The following is a 21,541-nucleotide window of genomic DNA, read 5'->3' as shown; positions in this document are numbered from 1 at the left end:
ATGGCAAATTTAAACCCACCGCAAGCAGTTCCGGCCTTCGAATCGGCAGAAATAATCAAGCAACTGTTACTGTCTCGATATGCTTCCGAGCAGGTGAGTATATGGCGCTTGAAAATTCTTCAGAAACGGATCACCGAATTAAGCTGATCCTAGAGTTCATTATTTCCTAGGACGAAGCCGTACAGTATATAATTAATGACCTTAAACACGCCACGGAAGAAATTCGTCCTCTGGTTGTCCAGAATCTTTTCAAACTGGACCTGATAACGAATCTTTGTAACGTTCTCGAAAGTTCGTCAGGCCAAACTCTGAGGTAGGGAGACTGTCGTCTTTTAGAAACGCACTTTAACGTTACCCTGGGCATTTCCTAGATCAATCCTGAATACTCTGGAAATCTTGGTCGATTATGCCGAGTTTTACAGCCACCGACATCAGACAATGTACGTGATGGAGTCGATCCTGAGAGTCGCTCATTTAAGCTGCAAAAGAGCTCGTGGAGATTTCGAGGAAATTGGGATTATCCTTTATACACTTTTTCTCGTATTTAAGGGGTAACTGCGAAATACACTTTCGCCCTTCTTTTGTTATATTTTTTTGAAATGCCATTGTTATTTTTAACCGAAGGCCGGATTTATTGCACTTGTTAGATGACTTTTTGTGAATTTTCTTTTAGCGCCAGAAACGCTTATGGCTACCAAAACAGGATCGACAATCGAGTTCAGATCCTCGAGATCCTGAAGAGCCTGATTCCTTGGAATTCTACCAACGAGCTGGTAAAAATCTCGTGCGCTGAAATCCTTTGTTTAATCATGAGTTTCCCAGTGCCTGGGATCGACAACAATAAAGGCTTTTTGTCTTCTCTGCTCGTCGTTTTCGAGGAGTCCTTGAAGACGATGTGCTCTTTCTTTAATGATAACGACAACGTGACGAACGCCATACAAAAGCTTAGCATTATCTGCGAAATCTGTGCTTCGGGGACCTTGTGAGACATCGACTTCTTTTTCCCCCCTTGTTTTCTTTAGTGTAGAGGTCATTTTGTTCCAGATGCTCACTAATTTTATTCCTTTGTAGATTTTGCACCGTAGAAGAGGACATCGTGGAACGCGAGATCCTGTCTTCGGAGCTGGAAAATATTGGAAACGCCGAACAGAGGGCTACTTTTACGAAACTCATTTACGATGCCGTAACGGAAGTACTCGTGCCATTTGTAAAAGTAAACGTTCCATCTTCGGGAATTTTATTAACGAGATGACTCTAGATATGCGTTAAAAATATAACTTTTTACAGACGGTCGCTGGGAAGGTCGAAAAGCTGCAGCAGTACATGGTAAAATGTTTAAATGACCTGTATCAGCTAGAAGACTGTCTGACCACGAAACTGTCCATTTGTTTAATCGAAAATGGCTATCTGAAATATTTCCTGGACGCAACAATTACAGCGTCGACGTAAGAGCTCCTTCGTTTATTGTTAAATGCTTGGAAACTCGCTTCAGGAAAGTTAATCAATTTTATTTTTTTTTTCTCGACGTTTACAGAGAAGATTTCAGGCACGAAACCTGTCTTTTAATTTCCCGGATTTTAACAGTCCTGAATTTCCAGTCCTGTGCGATTGATGGTCCGGAAGTGTCGAACGAATTTCAGAGATTCATATTAAATGGGCTATCGGACCTTCCGAGAAATCCAAACGAATGGTCTTCGATTTTAGAATTCCCTGGGACCTCGGCTGACGTTCTTTTGATTTTAATTTCTTACAACTTCCTCGGAACGCAAACGTAAAAAACGCCTTTTTTACTTTGAGTCCATTGGCGCCACTAGTTCAGGAGTCAATTTATTGGAATTAGATTTATCCATATTCTAGGTTGGACATGATTGAACTCGAGCCACTTATTAAAAGACTATTGATAACATCTGAAGACATTCTACAATCCGGTCCGGTTTTGAAAGCACTGTGGTTCCTTTTTGCGGTATACATATCTTTTTCTCGCCTTTCCATATATTCGATTTCCCACGACATGCTCAATCAATTAATTTTCCTTTATCTTACAGATTTCAACATTGTCCCACGTGGCTCCATTCGAATTGAACGAACACGCCAAGGCGGCCGAAAATCTAAATACAATGTTGCTGAATGTAGATTTGAAGCAGTACTACACGCACCATCCAGGTCTTCTTTTTTACAGCTTCCAAGACCGAGAAGTAACAGATGAATTACGAATTGAACTTGTGGGACTATGGCTAGAATTTGATGGCGACGTGGAAGTTGTAATAACCGCAGATCAAGTCAATGCAAAATGCCGTTGTCTATTGGTGCGTTCCTTTTTGTCTCAATGATAGCCTCACTTTGCACAGAACGCACTGGGAAGAGAAAATGAAAAATAATCTGTAATTTTCAGGAGCTTGTACGACGGGGTACTCGCAAACAAGTGTTGGCAGCAATGAAAGGTTTGAAGATATTATTGGCAGAGGATAAATACACCGAGGAAATATCAGGGACTATTTGGGAAATGGTACCTCTCGTTCTCGCGTCATATACAAATAATGGTAAATTAAAAATGATCATCGCTGGATTGAGAAATTTGCGGCCGATTTTGTTAAACCTCGCGATATTAATGTTTCATATTTTAGATGACAATGTCATGGGTTTGCTAGAAATTGCGAACGTCGCGAAACCGAAGATTACCTCCAATACATCCCTAAGACGTACTTCTTTGCTTCTTATCAAAATGATAATGAAAGAGAATTTGGACGTGCAGCTAATAATTACAGTCATTCGTCATGCTTACGTCGTACTCGTGCACTCGATTACTAAAGATGAGCAAGGTAACTGTAAACTATTATATATTAAAATTATAGATGCGAATGAAAAGTGTATAATTGTAATAATTTACAGCCATAATGTTGATGTACGTGAAGGAGCCTGAATTATTGATAAAATTGCGCATATTTGGATTTGATAAGGAAAACTCAGATTTATCAGCTGCCTCCTTAACGTGTCTCTCTTTTATTCTTTGTTGCCAGTATAGTTTCTCCATCCAGGTAAAAACGAAAACTGCTTTATAATTTATTTTATATATAAAGTTATTAATAATCAGTAGTTTAACATCTGCAGAGCGCCGATGAGCCGATTATCATAAAAATGGAGGAATTGCTCGAGCACATGTGGGGCTCGAACCTTAAAAGGCAACCAACAATACATGTTCTGCGATTTACATTTGCATTGTTATCGTATAAAATTGAAAAACCGGTCGTAACATTGGCCAAATTCAGCAGCGATCCAGAATCCCTGAAGACAATCCGAATATATTACAATTTACTTCACACAATCCATGGAAAGGTAGTAACAAGAAACTCCTCACTGAGTTACAGATAATAGAAAGTTTTTATTTAATAATGTTTAATTTATATCAAATCTAGAGCGACATGACTGTAAAAGACGTCGTTTATCGATGCTTTTGTGGCTTCTTGGACTATTGCCACGAGAACCATGTTGGCTTATTGAAGATTTTGATTCAACAACCGTGGACCAATGTCCTGGTGCAGTTGACCGTCAACTTGAAGGCGATTACCAAATGGCTAACCAAGTTTTTGGTCACTTGGATGAAGTACAGGAAACAATATCTACCCGAGTATCTGGTTATTTTCGGGGAAGGTGCAGACACTAACAGAGCACTTTGCAGAGATCGCTTCGAACAAACTTTGGACGTGTTGGACAATTTTCTCAAGACTGGAAGAGAACGAGACACGCAGAGCAAGGAGAACCTCGATGAAATAGAACGAGCTGTGAGTGCAAACAAAATGTCAATAAACATTCTCCCGTAAATTTGCACCTTACACCAGCTCTCCCCTGATTTCAGCTCAACATCTTCAGAATTCACTAAGCTCAACAATGAAAACGACCTCGAACAATCAGCTCTAAGATTCCAGAAAAATCCGACGACATTACTTGTAAAGTTTAAAATAAGTTAATCGATATTATTCAATCCTTTCGATTCCAATACGAACCGAGCGCCCTCGAAAATGCGACTATTACCTAACTTTATAAAATATCACTGGTAGAAGTATCACTTTCAAATTGTTACACTCTAGGTGCTTTTGTGCGATGAGATGGTACTTTGTGCCTCTTCCTTTCTTCACTTTCTGGGCCGTCCATTGCGTTGCATGAAGCAGCCTTTGAAAGAGTTCAGCCTGACGTCAATTTCTCCCTCCTCCAGCTGGGAATAAATTCCGAAACAGTGAGAAGTCGACGAATGTATCATTACCCGCGACGGACAGGCTACGTGAATTATCGCGAAAATTCCCGACGGGGAAGCGAGAACAAAGTATAAACAAATCCGTCGAGGGAAAAAGCTGGAGTGATGGAGCACCCATAGCGACGTGAAATCGGAACGAGAGGAAGTCGGAGAAAGGTGGACGCGAATGCGGGAAAATCAAGAGTGAAGTATGAAGAAGAATCGCCGACAAAGAGGGGGAAAATCTCCGACCAAAAGTTCTTCGTTATTTATATTCTATTAAGGTCGATGGACAGGGTGGAAAATATTCCACCAAAGCGAGGGAGACCTCCGGCGTACGTAATGGTTATATTTAAATTTAATCAGGGAATTTTTATTACCTGGTCGAATAAATAAATCTCCTTGTAGCAAGATGGCGAGACGCACTCCCGGATGCACCGGGTCTTCGCTACCGTGCTCCTTTGTTGGGATAAATTCTCGCAAGCTCCGCTTTCCTCGCAAGCCTTCTCAAATTCCTTGAAGAGAAGTTCCTGGAAGACGCGAACGCTTATCACGGGTGTCGAGGACTCGAGCTTTCGGCTCTATTTAATGACGATGCTTAATAACGCGTGGAGTCGCCGGAAGTGCCTCCATCGCTTCTGCAAGTTCGCGGCCGCGTCTCCACAAGTTCCGAAGCTAGAAGAGCTTATTCCACGTCGAGAAAGACAAATCAAGGCGACCCCTTAAAACCCGATCCCGGGGAACCGATCCTAAGCCGATTTTTTTCCCCCAGAACGACGAAACAAACCCGCCTAAAAGAATTCCCGCAACACCATAGAAAATTCCCTAGAATTTTTGTTATTTCTCCAAACACCGTCACGGTCAATTGTCAATCGTTATATCATAAAATTCCTCATTATATACCGAGGTAATCACGTGGTTAATCGAAATGACGAATACGTGGAAATGTCAAAGCCACAAGCTTGCTTTGCGAATGAGGTCCAAAATGTTGGATTAACGATTGTCGAAGAAACGTCCGACTTCCGGTGTACTCACATTTTTGGTAGTCTCCTTGTATGGGTATTCGGGGAACGTGAAGGTCTTCGCCATCGAGGCTTCTCCTGGGTGCAAACTGCAGACCAGTGCCAGGGCGAGCACGTGCGCGAGACCCGCCGCCATTTTTAAAGGTCCGCCGATCAATATGACGCGCTGGTTGGTGGCGGGACCTGGAAACTCGGTGCTCCAGTTCGCACCTGGATGAACTGGCTGGAAAAAAAGCTTTCGATCTCATCGCCGATGGCTTCGTTATCGAGGATCTTTCAAAGGCCCTCTCGAGCTCGCGCCTTCGCGAGATAAATATCGCGGCAGGGGTGAAATAAAAATATTTCCTCGCGGTAGAAACAAGGCGAAACGAGTTATAATTAGGAACCAACTCAAACCGCACGAAATCTGCAATATTAAGAATTAAGAAAAATTCCAGAGAAAATTCTCCGCGAATATTAAGAGCGGCGTGGAATTTCCGACAGTATAATCCTTAGGATTTTTTTTTACAATTTTCCGAAATTATGGAAAATTAGAGATGTATTTATGAGAGGGCAGAGTTTGGTTGTAATTTATGGGGAGTGTAAAATAAAACGAGGGTACAAAAGTAGTAGTCGTTGTCGCTTCTACAGGTGAAAGGAGGGTCTTTTAAAACTTCCTCGCGATATCGTGGAATCATTAACTTTGATTGGAAGAAACAGTACCCGGCCGTTTTTTTCGTTTTTTGTCCTTTCCTCTTCTTCCGCACAGCGTCAATGACGAAATCAAGGTGAAAATTGGAGCGAAAACAGGAGCGAAATTGGCGAAACCATCCTGAGAAGCCTCGGACTACCGTGAGGAGATGCACTCTGAGGGGTTATATACCGATCTGATATGTTGCATAGCACTTGCGGGTTTACTTGCAACGAGTCCTCGCCATCTGTCGGCAGACTTGGCAACCTGCACGCCCAGCGCGGTAAGTTCAAACACTTGCGCCGACCCTCCTCCCTGAAACCCCGTCGAGACTCGCGGAAAAAATTAAAGAAAAATTCCTCCCAGCCAGAACCACCACCCAAAAATCACCCGCAACCAAAGTTACCACTCACCCTGCTCGTCTGTTAACTAAAAAAACCTCCTAATTAAATATCCCCCCGCAGGAAACAATTCTTTTATATTTATAATCCCAAGAGTCACCCTGCACCCCATCGATGTCTTTAATTCCATTTTAATCATTCAAATCAGAGATTCATATCAGAGCTGGGTAATAATTTCCCATGGGTCGCTTTTGGGAACAATTTCCTATAAAACTTCAAGTCGGCGTGAAAGTCCCTCGACATTTTGGCAGTGCACCATCCGCATACTGCAGGGGGAATTAAATTGCAGGGCAATGCGGCATCGCGGCGCTCCAGTTTCTTCAACTGAACCCGAAAAATTCTTTAACAAGTGCTTTTACCTAGGATGTATTCTTTTTTAATCAGTACTGTGGAGAGGGAATGCGTTAAAAAATAGGCTGTGCTCAAGTCGGTTATAGTTGGGGATAAGAAACATGCGTGAAAATGATTTTCTGGTCAGTAGGTCAACGGAAGCGGGAGTCTCTTTGAGAATTCCAGGAATGTGTGCGACATCCTCGATGCATCGATATCGATGTGTATGTATCCATCGACATATCGGCGCACTCGTATGCAGTCACGCGAGAAGACTCGATGCGATTGAGAGCGTTGCACGCGCGAGTGCATCTATAAATCGATACGTCCCATGGACGGTATTTGCATAAAGCGTATCGACGCGCGTGCGACGATGCGTGCATCTAACAGAGTCCATCGTTTCGGTTCAGAAAAGCACATTCTCAAAGATCCGCCTTTTGGCCGTTTCGCCTGCAACCTAAAGTTGCATTCGAATGCACTAATTTTAAGAAATCACATATATATTATATTTATTTATTTATTTATTAACGGACGATTTCCAGTTTTCGCCAAAAATTCGATTCTCCCCTCCTGATTGCTTCTTCATTTATGTGCCCAAAATTGTAAACAACGGAAATCATTTATGTAAAGAAACAAAAAAAAATAGAGAAATATCGGAAAAAATTCAGAGAATTCGTAATAGATTCTTTTCTTTCATATTCTCTCCACGAGGATAGAGAGGAAATTTATTCAGAGTAATGTAGGAGGCAAATGTTCCGTGATTATCGTCTTTTAATTAATTAATTTCTATTCCTTCTTCCAGATGGGGTAAAATTAATCGGCAGGACAATTCGATTCGGTAAAGCGACGTCGAGTGATCGACGACCATATGGAGAATCCTCGAATAATTCACTCGCAGCTGCAGGTGCATCAATATGCAGCGCGCAGCATTTGAAGTCCCATCAACGCATTAAAATCTGCAAACAGCCGCTGCAATGACATTATTTTTTGACGTCACTACTAAAAGCNCCCTGCCCCTCCTCCCCGTAAGAACAATCAAAGTTCGGTATAATTAAAAATGCTTCCATCGGTTTCCGGAAAGCGGAAAAACTCATTCCCGAAAATTAATCGCTTTAATAAGGCAAGGTGATCATGACGGATGCGCCAATTACGAGTATAGCGATAAACAGTCGTAAACAAATCGGCTTTAATAACTGCCAGGCTGGCTCGAGAGGATCGCAATTAAATCCGGGAGGATTGTAACGATTGTTCCATCTGTAATTAATCGTACCTCGTCATTAACGCGAACAAAGGTCGCCGTCATCCGTGTCGGTGGATACGAGCTCGTAATGACAACCTGCCAGCAACGGAATCCCGAAGGATCATTTGATCACTCGATCGGGAATTTCATTCATAGAAATCATAATTAGTCACATTGTTCGACCTCGGTACGTCGCATCGTAACGCGGGAAATAAAATTGAGAGAGAGAGAAAAGGAAAAGGTTTGATTTACTCGACGACGGAATCTGCGATATTCATTTTTCATTTCGCAATATTTGACGTATTTCTTTCTTTTTTCTTTTTTTCTTTTTTTTTCTTTTCTAATTGAAGAACGAGCAACAATCATTGAAGAGGCAATTTGCGGTTTCTAGTGGATGTATAATTGGGGATGTCGGCGGAATGTTAAAACCCAAGTACGAGTGCATTTTCCGCAGGTTACCGGGGCTCCGGAAATATCGGATGCACCTATAACAGATATTCCGGGGTCGAATTCCTTCATTAAGGGAAGTTTCCGCATCCGGTTACGTTTTCTCATCCTAATCCTCATTACCAGGGGGAAGGTGGAATCGGTGGGTGCATCGAGAGTGCATTGAATTCTCGAGATGTGCTGTATGCATCCTGACGTTGCATTTTCGGTGTAGAATTACGCGGACTTAGAAATGGAATATAAGTACACGGTATTGTCAAAATGACCATTTTCGTTATCGATATCAAGTAGTTTTCATCCCATTGTCGAGGGTCCTCTCGTGACTGAATTTTTTTTCCCCCACATCCCGCTTTCCGAAAAGTGCATCAGAGGACATATATATGCGCATTCGGAATCGGAGCCACTCGATTAGCGATTCATTCCGATCCAACCGGAAGTCGAGAATTAGCGGGGCTCGTATTTCGGTGCGACACCATTTGTCAATGGTTTGGCGATCTGCCAGAAACGCCAGAATGCACTTCAGGTGCAACAAGTACAATCAGAAAGGGCGGATAACTTACGTGTACGTCGAGCTGCGCACGTTCGCCCGTTAAGAATCAATATTTCCCTAGAAATTCTGCGAGGAGGAGGGCGGAAGGGCGCGAAAGAGGTTGGCTTCTCCCGCAGTCTTGAATTCCCGGAAATTAATGGGTTAAACAGTTGATATTTAAACCCTGCACACATTGATAGGAAGGCAGACGGTGGATTAAACTGGACGGTATCAGGAAATAATTCCCCCCAATTACCGGAGTTTAATCATTACGAGGGGTGGTTCCGATAATTGAGTACTCAAAGAGGGTTTCGATTCAAGGGCGAGTCGAAGGAGGCTTCAATTTGACCGACCCTCGCGTGCATATTGACAATTTTCCGCGGTATTTGTCTAGGGGATGATGAAGAGTCCTGATTGGACCTTTATGGAGCAAGGGCTTAGAGGGCCGCGGAAATAAATGGGGTGCAAAAGCTCGGAAATAGCGATCGATGGATAATGAAATTCAGGAGGGTGTTCGGAGGGAATAAAAGGTGGGAAAACAGGGGAGAGGACGAAAAAGGATAAGGGCTCGAGGGCGCGCTTATTAGTGATCGATATTCTAATAATCAGCCGATCGGCGAGCCGACTCGCCCCCCAGAGGATTTCAAGCTTTCCAGAAATTCCCCGTAAAATATAATAATTCCTCTTAACCGGGGATAAATTTACTGCCGATAAGGAAATACCCAATTAAACCGGAATTGATTGATTTTCAAACAGAATTACCGATGGGCATTGAATTAATCACTTTAACAGAGCCCGCAACACCTCCCGGAAATCTAAATTTCCCTCGAATCGCGGTGAAATTTTGTTAACTGTGAATAAAAATGAACAAACCCGGTTACCATAGCGCGAAAAGGAATTAACAGGCTCTTGAAGGGAAATTCGCTCACTTTCGAGGAGGAATTCCCCATTTTCGCGGTATATTGCAGTTCTGCAGCACCCTGTACAAGGGCGGGGGGCAAAGTACAGATTGCCGGTTTGTTTAACTTTGTAAAACACCGAGTCGGGTGTATTCTGCGAAACTCGGAGGGCTCGGCAAAGGAGGCAAAGGTGGAGTCCCCGTAGAGGGGCGAAACGATGCCAAAAGGTAGAGTCCAACCGAATGCCAGGGCTCGGCAATAAACGGCCAACGGAGTCTTTTATCGCCGAGCAATTAACTGCCGCAAACAGTTTTTCAGGTGGCCGCTTCGCGAGTAATGTATGGCCGTATAAATTCGGTGTCGCTTCAATTTTAACTCGCCACAATGGCGACGCCTCGCCTTCGCTCCCCGCAAAAGGTCGCCATTGTCCATTGTCGCCCCCTGGATATCCGCATATCGCGAAAAATCCTAAATATTAACTGATCGCCTGATAAAAATGAAAGGAAAATAAAAATGTCTCCTCCCCCCGAATATAAATGAACGGATGAATGTATATAAATTTTCCTCGACAGTGAGAGTTATTTCTCTCTCTCACGAGAGAGAGAGTTTCTCGTTACCCCGGCCAAGGGAATCCTTCCGAAAATATTACGAAGGTTCCCGCTGGCAGAAAATACACCGCGTTTCAATTTTGGTCCCTGCCGCAATGAAATTTCCAGCGCCCCCTGCGAGCTCCAAAGTAAACCCGCGTCCGGCTTTGTCCACATCCGTGTGCGAAAAGCGGCGGATTCGCCCCCGCTCTTTCCCACTTTCGGGTCGTTTCGGGGGCGTGGGAGATCCACCTGAGTCGGGGAGGGCTCTGGTCGGCCAAATGGCGGCAAACGGGGTCGTTAATAATTTATTTCCCCGGCCGAGAAGTCAAATGGAAGACGTAGCTCGGTGAGGGTACGCGAGGTTCGCCCGGCCGCCGCGGCGCGGCGCTCGTGGGCCGCGCCCGGTGCATGCTGGGCCGGGTACACAGGAGCCGCCATTACCGAAGTCCAATACCGTAAAGTCAAGCAGGAACTCGACGAGCCTCGCTGCCGGTCCCTCCCGTCTGCGTGTCCGTTTTTTGCCATTGCCGCCAAGTGGACGAGCCTTAAGTGACGACTCGGGGTCCACCGCTTCTCCGACGAGGCTCGAAAAACTTGGCGAGTCGACGAACCGCAAAGGGGACCTATGCCGCGCTCAAGGGAAAAACGACAGGGCATCCCGAAGGAGACGGCGATTGCGTTTCGCGAGACGTGCCCGACATTCCTCGGGCGTTTTTTCTGCGATTTTTCGAAATTTCAGTGGCCGGTCAGGTATATATAGAGAAGCGATAGCCGAGCACGAACGAAACTTGCGCTATGTACATATATATATATTTTTTTTTTTCAGATATCGATCGTCTTCTCGATGATAAACAAGCGATGTATTAAAATGAGCGAAATCTGGAAAAGGGAGATATAATAGTTTCAAGAATAGAAATACGTTATTAAAATTCATATATATTGGGTTGTTCGGAAAGTAATTTCGTAATTTCGTAAAGTATTTTTTTTTTACGAAAATGAAAGACGATTTTTTTATAGCGAATAAATATTTTATTGAATTATATATTGTCCATTCTGGTCCAATACCTTTTGCCATCTTTCTGGCAGGAGCATGATTCCACGTTCATAAAATGTTTGGTTTTTGCTGTCAAAAAACTGATGCAAGTGATTTTTGACCTCCTCGTTTGAAGTAAAGGTTTTACCGTCTAAAAAATGTTGTAGAGACCGGAACAAGTAATAATCAGAAGGTGCCAGATCTGGAGAATATGGTGGGTGTGGCAGTATATCCCATCCAAGCTGTAGAAGCTTTTGACGAGTTAGGAAACTTGTACGAGGTCTCGCATTATCTTGGTGAAACACTACACCTTTTCTATTGATCAATGCTGGTCTCTTCTGTTTAAGTGAATCATTCAATTTGTCCAGCTGGTGACAGTACACTTCAGAATTGATCGTTGGGTTGTTCGGTAGAATCTAAAAAAAAAAACGATTCCTTTGAAATCCCACCAAACAGATACCATCACCTTTTTTTGATGAATTTCGGCTTTCGACGTTCTTTGAGCCGGTTCATCTTCTTTACTCCATGATCTCTTGCGTGTAACATTGTCGTAGACAATCCATTTCTCGTCCCCAGTGATGATGCGCTTCAAAAATGGATCATTTTCTTGACGTTTGAGAAGCAAATCACAGACGTCAATGCAATGACACAAATTTCTTTCCGTAAGAACACGAGGAATCCATATGTCGAGCTTTGAGATTAAACCTAGGCGTTTCAAATGATCATGAACGGTCGAATTCGATAAATTTAATCTCTCAGCGATTTCACGAATTGTTATTCGCCGGTTTGCATCAATTAATGCCTTCATTGTGTTTTCATCGGCTTTAAGTGGCCTTCCAGAACGTGGAACGCATCTTCAATATCAAAATTGCCGGATCGAAATTTTGCAAACCAGTTTTGATACTAGCGTTCTGTCAATACATCTTCTCCATACACGCCGGATAATTTTTTTCTTGCTTGAACAGCATTTTTACCTTTTCGATAGTAAAAAAGTAAAATATGCCGAAAATGCCGCTTTTCACTTTCCATATTTGAATGGGTACCAACCAAAAACTACTGCGTAGAATCAATCAAACTTTTTCACAAGCAAGCCGTGCTAGATCAGCTGTCCAAATATATAATGATCATGCGGCTTAAGTGTGAAGTTGGCCGTGAAAAAAAAAATTAAGTCCTCTGTTGGGAAACAACGAAATTACTTTCCGAACAACCCAATATATATATATACGAAGATGGGTCACGTCTTTAAAAATACTGCAAAAAGGATTACTCGTTATTTATTAAATCCGTCCCTCGATATATCTTCGGTACTTTTTCATCGCTTATTTTTCTGTCGTAATTTTGAAAATGGAACACGTACGGGGATTAATAACCGAACTCAAAGGTGCCGCCGTGCGGCGTTTCGCCGCATTTCTCCGTTTTTATTGCGGCGCGAGGCAAACGTCGCGTCGCGGTGGCGAAAGTCAGTCGTTCGGGCCCGGAAACACGGTGGAAACATAAATTAGCACATTTACAGAAAGCGCGTTCGCCATAAAGAGTGGGAAACCCGTGGGGGTCCCTGGCCTTTTTACGGGGCAGATATTGATCGGCTAGAAAAGCCTTTCGCATCCTCTCCCACTTTTCACTGGCAAAAGCCATAACCTTAGACGGCACTTCGGCTCGTCTACTTCACTTCTTTACCGCAAACCGGAAATGCACTTCCCTTACTTCTGACGGATTCGAGCGATGTTCGCGCGCCGACTTGGGGCGTGGATAAAAAAAAAAAGAAGAAAAAAGTCCACGTAAAAAGATTATAAATTTCTTAATTTTTGTTTGCACGATATCCACATTGAGAGAATGTATATTTCGTACGACCGACTTCCTGGGTGCATTATTGGTTAAATATTTTCCTTGAAATTATAATACATACATATAATAAGATTATCAATTTATGAATTTCTTCCAATCCGTCCCACGTTATCTAAGAGGATGTGTTATGGATAATCGATTTCCTGGGTGAATTGTTGGTTAAATATTTTTCTTATAAGTATAATTAATCCCTATTGCGCGGATATAGGCGTCAGAGGAATGCGGCTTTTTATTAATCTCCGTGTCACCTGTTACGACCGGCTAACCGAGTTATCATGCGAATTTATCGAGGCATTATTGCAACGGTAGTGCGTACAACCCCGCTAGCTTTAAAGGCTGATTCATAACGACACGGCACGCTCCAAGAGCAACCCGAAAGGTTTGCACTTGCCGGGATAAATTACGCGTAGCCTCGGAAATCCCCCGAAAATTTGCGGATTAAACGGGAATTGCGAAAATCGCGGAGGGGGAATTATTACATAAAATTCCCTCGGCACATCCCTGACAAAGGGCAGAGAAAGCTCTGCCACGTTTTTATCGCCTCTGTAAACGTTACAGTTGTACTGTCATAACCACGGTTCTTCCTTCTTTAATCCGTCCGTGCACTTGACGCTTCTGTAGAAATAACCATAATACGTCATTGCCGGTTCCCCATATTTCCACGGTTGAGACGAAAAAATGGATTCCCAAAATTTTCCCAGCATCCTTCCTCGCAGGTCCGGTTCGTTTTGGAGAAAAAAAAAACAGAAAGAAGGGGGAAGTAACTCGTTTTCGCAAATCCTAGCTGGACCGTTAAAGTTTCATATGAACCTGTCTTAACAATGCTGGGATTGAAAAAAAATCGATTCCCAGAATCCGGTTCGTTTTGGAGAAAAAAAAAAACAGAAAGAAGGGGGAAGTAACTCGTTTTCGCAAATCCTAGCTGGACCGTTAAAGTTTCATATGAACCGGTCTTAACGATGCCGCGATTGAAAAAAAAATCGATTCCCAGAATTTTCCCGGCATCATTCTTCGCGGGTCTAGTTCGTTTTGGAGACAAAAAAAACAGAAAAAAGGGGAAAGTAACTCGTTTTCGCAAATCCTAGCTGGACCGTTAAAGTTTCATATGAACCGGTCTTAACAATGCCGCGATTGAAAAAAAATCGATTCCCAGAATTTTCCCGGCATCATTCCTCGCAGGCCCAGTTCGTTTTGGAGAAAAAAAAAAACAGAAAAAAGGGGCAAGTAACTTGTTTTCGCAAATCCTAGTTAGACCGTTAAGTTTCATATGAACCGGTCTTAACGATGCCGCGGTTGAAAAAAAATGGATTCACAGAATTTTCCCGGTATCATTCCTCGCGGGTCCGGTTCGTCGAGGTTATCGGCTGGTTTAAAAAAAAAAAAAAGAATAAAAGATCGGAAGGAACTCGTTTTCGCAAATCCGAGCCGGGCCGTTAAAGCTCCGCATGAACCGGCCTTAACGCGGCCGGTAGCGCGAATTGAGCGCAATGGCGATAGCCGAGCGTTCGTGACAGAAATTGCACGCATGCCGCGAGGAGGTCGTTACCTCCGTTTTGTCGCGTGGTCCGTGGATTTATTTCGCGGCCGTTTCTGCCCGGATGAAAAATCGCTCCGCGCGGTGAACGCGTGTCGAGAGGGATCGCGCGCGTCCCGGTTGCCCTAGGTTACGGCACGTTAGGTTAGGTCGCGCATTGGTATAGGTCAATTCACGGATGCACTCAAAATAGCCACCTTTTTTCCGAATCATTCGAAACATCGGCAGGGGATTGCCTAGGCCATATATATAAAAAAAAATGAGACAACTCCGGTAAAATTGCAATTTTCAAAGCAAAAATTCCTTTTCTTCCCCCGGGAACCAAGGACACGTGTTTCTACTTGTCAAGACTACTAATTTCTGGGGCATCGCGTACATTCTTACTGTCTCCGCGATCACGCAGTGAAATTTTAAGCGATTCGGGGTCTGAAGAAAACTTAAAAATATTTTCTGGTTATATATAGGAGTTTCCGTAACGACTTAAAAATCGTCGAATAAATAAAAACCATCTGAGATATCCCAAATGCATCGAGCATCAGTTTCGTCGGGGGTGTTATCGACATCTCCGGGGGGTAAAAATCCCGGCGTGGCGTGGAGTCGCGTGGCGTGGCGTGGGTGGGGTGAGGAGCGTCGGTTGCGCGCGCCGCCGGGCCGCGATCGCGGCCAGTCTTAAAGTCCGCGGGCTGCGCGCCGCCGCCAGCGAGTCAGTTCGCGTTTATCAACTGGCCGCGTCCGTAGCGGGAGAGAGAGCGAGTGCGGGCGATCGAGTCGGGCCCAGCGCGAGAGAGACGGCGGGAGGGGAGGGGAGGGAGCGCGCCCACCTGTGCCGGCGCGGCGCGGAGCGCAGTCGATCGCGACCACCGGTCGGAATCGGACTGGCCCCTCTCGCGGCGGAGTGCCCATCGGCCGATCGCGTGCCAGCTTCCGCCCACGCTCACCGGCGGCGCTGAGCTCGCCGAGTGCACGCCTCCCGGCCGCCCGGGTCGCGACGCATCTTCGTCGCCCCCTGGTGAACCCTGGTGTAGAGTGGACCTCCCTGAAGACTCGCCCTCGAGAAGGATCTCACGGTGGGTACGAGCCTCTCGACCGCAATGCGGATCTTTCGAGATCCGGCGGAAACGGAAGCTTCGAGGGCGCCATGTGAGCCGATCGTCGCCCCGGTGCTGGTTCCGTATCGATATTCAATTTTTGTTTTACTCACGCACGCGTTGCATCGATCTTTTTATCCCTGGGACAGGTATCGCGAGTACTGGATTAACAGGTAGATCCGGCGACTCTTCCCCCCTTCAGGAGTATTAGTTATGCCGCGAACTTGCGAGGGGAGGAGGAACTGGAAGGGAGGGAAGAGGAACTAGGAGGGTAGCACCCTCTACATGAAATCCTGAAATTGGCCGTTATTCACGGCGACACATATTTTGGAGGGGTACGGTTGTTTCCTTTATTCCGGTGTTTTTCCAGTTTAATGTTTTTACTCTTATGGGCCGGTAGGTCCCGAGTTTGTTTACAATCTCGACGCAGGTTCGAAATGTGATGATATTGGATCGTGGCTTGAGGATGAAGTGATTAGGGCTATCGTAATTGGGGATATTCTTCTTAAGATTTAAAACGTGGTCGCCGTGGGTAGCTGGATCCAAGGGAAACGGGAGCGGTCTCGAAAAATTGTACTCAGGGGAGATGGAAATAATCGACCCTCCACCGGGGAAGAGTCTCGGTTTAATATCACGCCACTTCCCCTTAATAAGGTGTCCTTTCATCTTGCGGGGTGGCACAGATCTTGGCCATTGATTTCCACGAAACTCGTTTACCACTCGGCCAGGGTCGTTTTATTACTTCCTCCCCTGCACACGGTGATTAAATCGAAATGATAAAACCTCCCTTTGTCGCCGAGGAGGTCGACGAGGAGGATCCTCAGAGAAAGTAGGGGAAAACGTGTCGTCCTCCTCCTTGTCCGGTTCTGAGGAGTCCTTGAAGAGGAGGAACCAGGAATAATGGGGACACACTTGTCCTGATAAACCGGGCCAAAATGGGAGGTCCGAGTCGCCGCCCTTCCTGATAAAGCCGCCGAAGGTCCTGCGATCGACCTGGATATCTACCAGGAGCATTTGTCTCTCATCCGAGGAGATTCCCTCGTGGGACCTCGTTCTCGCGGTGCATTTCCAATGTCGCCTCCCTCGCTTGAAGGCTGCGATAAGAAAGGGATGGACCAACGCGACATGTCATCACTCGCGACCACGTTCGACCGAATTTCCGAGGGTCTGTTCTCGCACCTTGAAATTCCGCTCATGGACCGACTCCTAAGAATTCTTCTTGTTACGGCGAATCCTCTCCGTCCGTTCACGCCTGGGGAAATTTGATCGAGAACAGCTACAGCTGGGAATCGTACATCGATCTATAATGTCTAGAAAAATGGATAAAATCTATAAAATAATTTATAAGATTATGTCTCGCGACCACATTCGACCGAATTTCCAAGGGTCTGTTCTCGCACTTTGAAATTCCGCTCATGGACCGACTCCTAAGAATTCTTCTTGTTACGGCGAAACCTCTCCGTCCGTTCACGCCTGGGGAAATTTGGTCGAGAACAGCTACAGCTGGGAATTGTACGTCGATCTATGATGTCTAGAAAAATGGATAAAATCTATAAAATAATTAATAAGATAATGTATCAAGTAATTGCTAAATGTCGCGGCAATTTTTATCTTTTACCAAATTATCACTTCATGTTGTATTTAAGGGAATGTGAAAGGGGCATCCGATAGGTCAGTCTCTCATGAAACTTTTTTTACCAACTGGGTATACCGAATCGGTTCGAACTTTACAACGTGAATGTGGAGGCCCTAAGTTAGGTAACTGATGAAACTTCATCTTTTGATAAGAAATTTGAAGAGCATCTATAAACCGATTAGTAAAAAATTGAAATTTTAGGGGTGTCAGGGCCTTCCTTATAGCCTCTACCTTCACGTTGTCAAATTTGAAATGATTCGGTGCACTCAGTTCGGAGAAAAGTTTAATAAACGAGACCTCTTCACGCCACTTTGTCATCACCTTAAACCAACAGATTTCACTTCGGCGTCCGGGTGAAAATGTCGCCCTCCGTGAGAATCGTACCCTTCCGGTGTCTCAAATCGTCCCTAAGATTCCGGACGAACGCGGGGGGCGCCATAATGTTTAAACACCCATGAATATGTATTTTTATAAATAATTTAACCCGGCGTTGCTAGCCGCTTCGGGGGTCTCCCTTGAAGTTCCGGTAACGGCGGAAGCTGAACTCGAAGTTTCGAGGAAAGTTGCTTAGAGTCGCAGGTTTTCGCGGTTAAAGCGCTGGAGAGGACGACCAGGGTGAGGGCGATTTGTTGAGGGGAGTGCAATTAATTATTTCCGCGACGTCGCAATATTTAATATGCATGCGACGTCGGGGGGCAGTTTTCTACGTCTTTTGTGGGAAAGTTCGGGCCCGCGGCCGGCGGCCGCCGGGTCTCTCTACTTCACATAATAATTCGTTATGAAATTACCATTTACATGGCGCCGACGCGAGTATCCGCACACCCAGCCCCGTAAATCTTCCCTTTGCGGGGCCACGCCGGTCCTGGCAGTCGGCAATCTCTACTTATACTCGACTCCGTTGATTTCCATTCCACCCCTGCGTTATGGGACCCCCTAATGTTCCGAACTCGTCGCACGTGACAACCCCCCGAGTCGTCCTTATCGCATAAGTCTTCGCCTCCTCGTCGAGATGTAAAGTGAATACCTGCTGGAACCTTGTCCAGGGTGAAAGAAATTCATTTAAATCCTTCCCACGTTCGAGGGAGGCGAAAAATCACTCTTTTAATGTTGGCGTTCAAGGGTTCTCACTATTTCGCTACACTGAGGAAAAACAAAAAAGACTCCTTGAACCGAAGGATATATTTCAATAAATATTACGCGAAGAAGTATGTATTTCAACTCGGAACAATTGGTTCCCTGGTAGCATAGAATAATTTCTAAATATTTCCTTGTAATCTTTGCTAAATATCTCAAGCGACAGATTTTTTTAAGATTTTTTGTAGATTTCATTCGAAGATATTTGAAGTATTTCTGGAAAATCTCAATGACATATTTAGTTTCAATAATTTATAAACATATAGAGAAATTATATTTTTTAACTCGTTAACATAATAAAAATAAATTTTTTACTTCGCGACTATTAGCGGACACTTCATTTGGCATCAAAGAAACACGAGAAATTTTTTCTAATATTTTCGTTCCGCTATTTCATTATGGGAGTAAAATGTGTGATTTTGATTTTACATATTTTTAAAACGTTTATAACGTATTCGGCAGATAATATTTAAAAAATACTTGTATTAAAATGAAACGAAACGTTTTGTATATCTGATAGAAAAATATTATGAAAACACATGGAGGTAATATTATATAAATATTGTAGAGATAATATTCTATAGTAAACTTTTGGCAAATATTTCAAATGTCTGGTAAATATTTACAAAATGTACGATATTCGTTAAATATATAGAAAATATAGGACAAATATTTTGTGCTACCAGGGTTCTCTCAAATGCGTTTACTGGAATTTCATTCCAGGCGGATAATTGTTCTTCGCATTGACGAAATGTTTCCTTTTAGTCCCATCCAATGGTTTCTGTGGTTCGATGAATAGTTTCTCTTCGTTCCAGTGTAGGAGTATGCATTTTTTTGTTTAACTTCATTTCATATTCGGTCGAGGATTTGCACGTTTTCCGGCACCTTTTTACGACTCGCCGTAGGCGCCGGTTTCCAGCGGACGCGGCCAGAGACACCCAGTAAATTTCCACATGACGATCTTGACACTCGGCGTTCATTGGAACTAATATTACCGATTCGCCGACCAATCGTAACCTCGAATTCCGATGGGCTCTGATAGCGGCGGGTCATGCGATTCTTGTTATTAAATCACCGCTGGATCGCTCGTTCGGAATTTACGAACTGCGAGGGTTTTCGCTTACGGGGATCGTTACCGTCGTTTAACGCGGCCGAGGGCGGAATCGGAAAAATTCGGCGGGAAATTCGAATTCCCTCCCCCGCCCCCGGAAAGATTCCCGGGGAAATTATTTCTCCTCGAAGGGAATTCCTCGAGTTCTCCATCGGGCCGCCATTAAGCGAAATTAAAACGCGAGTTCCCTCTAACCGAGGGAAACGCCCTCCCTTCAATCAGGGTTTTCCTCTCGGAAAAATCGCTCTCTGAAAAAAAGATAGCTAAAAAAAATATATTCTCGGATACGCCTGGGTATTTAAAAATGGCGGCGCCCAGCCACGCACGTGACTCTCGCACACGCCGATCTCGCCGACAGTTTTATTCCTCCTCTTCGCCACTCTTACTCCCGACATAACTTGGTTACGGCTACGTCGCATAAATTGCGGCACCATTGATCGCTAATTAAGCCGCCGCATGCTACGTTTATGACGGAATAAACCCCCCGTCCCCGCCGCCACCGACTCAGCCGCAACTTCTACGAGCCGAACCGGAACGTCTCCAAAGAGCTCAAAAAATATATCTCCCAATAAACGCTCCTCGCGATCTCCCAAGATTATCCGATTAATTATAATTGATCAATCGCGGAAAATTATTCGGATCAGAAATCGCGATCTTGAGAAAGACGTAAAAAAAGAAAAAAAAGAAATTAATTTCGCGTTGAAATCGAAGTCGTTTTCAGTGCCTTGCCTGGAATCGATATTTTCATTCGGCCAAGAATTTGCGTTAACAGGAATTATAAGAGGAAAAAATTCCGTGATAAGTGAAGTCCCTCTCGGTGTCATTTGAGGGTCCGATTTGGGATTATATTTCATCGTCGAGAATTTCTGCCGTTAAATAGGGATTATTAAAAAAATTCTGAGATAAGTGAGGTCGCTCTAGGCGTTTGCAATCTTGAGAAAGACGTAAAAAAAGAAAAAAAAGAAATTAATTTCGCGTTGAAATCGCGTTGAAATCGAAGTCGTTTTCAGTGCCTTGCCTGGAATCGATATTTTCATTCGGCCAAGAATTTGCGTTAACAGGAATTATAAGAGAAAAAAATTCCGTGATAAGTGAAGTCCCTCTCGGTGTCATTTGAGGGTCCGATTTGGGATTATATTTCATCGTCGAGAATTTCTGCCGTTAAATAGAGATTATTAAAAAAATTCTCTAGGCGTTTGACAGGCTCATTTGGTATGATTACATTTCATCGTCGTGAGGTTATGGCGTTAGGCGGGAATGATTAAAATATTAATTCTACGGTTAAGTCGCTCTCAGTGTCGCGGGGTCTCATCTGGCATTGACCCATTTTTCCATCAAAGGCTTCTAAAATGGTCGGCCGATGGGGCGACCTCACCCGATCGACACGGAGGGGGGACATCAGCGCGAGCGATTTCCGCCGTTCCGCGCGATGTCACCGCGCTATCAGGCCACTATCGGGCCGCTATCACCGCGGCACGGCGACTGCTCCTCGGTCCCCCGCACAGGTGGAAATATCGCGGCGGGGACTTTATGAAAAATGCATGGGAACGGCCGCCATTACAAAGGCAAATGTTCCGTTTCGACGGCATGAATACCGGGGTGCCTTATTATCGAAAATCTTCTTTCGCGGCTGGGCGCGGTCCGAGCCCCGCGGAAACGCTCCCTCCGCTGCGGAAAGATTCCGCGGCAATGTAAATACCGGGCTTCGCGGATTATTTCCGGACATCGGCCGGATCGCAGAGTTTGCTTTGGAAATTATCCACGCTTTGTCGGAGTCGTTTCTCTCTTTTTTTCTTTCTTCTTT

At 44.4% G+C, this 21,541-nt stretch overlaps 2 protein-coding genes across 2 annotated transcripts in view; one reads left to right on the top strand and one right to left on the bottom strand.

Annotated features, from left to right (window-relative positions):
• On the top strand, window positions 1-3,932 carry LOC105695415. Its single transcript, XM_012416954.1, has 14 exons — window positions 1-93; window positions 171-313; window positions 372-440; window positions 674-982; window positions 1,072-1,213; window positions 1,288-1,445; window positions 1,858-1,963; window positions 2,046-2,306; window positions 2,393-2,540; window positions 2,625-2,819; window positions 2,890-3,035; window positions 3,109-3,333; window positions 3,414-3,779; window positions 3,854-3,932. Exons 1-14 carry the CDS (start codon window positions 1-3, stop codon window positions 3,875-3,877), a joined length of 2,385 nt encoding a protein of 794 aa, XP_012272377.1. The 3' UTR covers window positions 3,878-3,932.
• Window positions 3,833-21,541, bottom strand: part of LOC105695473 — a 91,079-nt gene continuing 73,370 nt past the window's right edge. Inside the window, exons 3-5 of the mRNA XM_012417019.2 lie at window positions 5,264-5,473; window positions 4,609-4,758; window positions 3,833-4,210 (exon numbers count right to left, since the gene is read on the bottom strand). Coding sequence (XP_012272442.2) covers window positions 4,130-4,210; window positions 4,609-4,758; window positions 5,264-5,473 — 441 coding nt within the window. The 3' untranslated portion in view covers window positions 3,833-4,129. The remainder of the gene's footprint in view (window positions 4,211-4,608; window positions 4,759-5,263; window positions 5,474-21,541) is intronic.

This window comes from Orussus abietinus, unplaced genomic scaffold, assembly GCF_000612105.2.
Source record: "Orussus abietinus isolate OABI.00-Male unplaced genomic scaffold, Oabi_2.0 scaffold33, whole genome shotgun sequence".
In the NCBI taxonomy this organism is placed as follows: domain Eukaryota; kingdom Metazoa; phylum Arthropoda; class Insecta; order Hymenoptera; family Orussidae; genus Orussus; species Orussus abietinus.
This window is presented reverse-complemented; position numbering and strand designations above follow the sequence as displayed.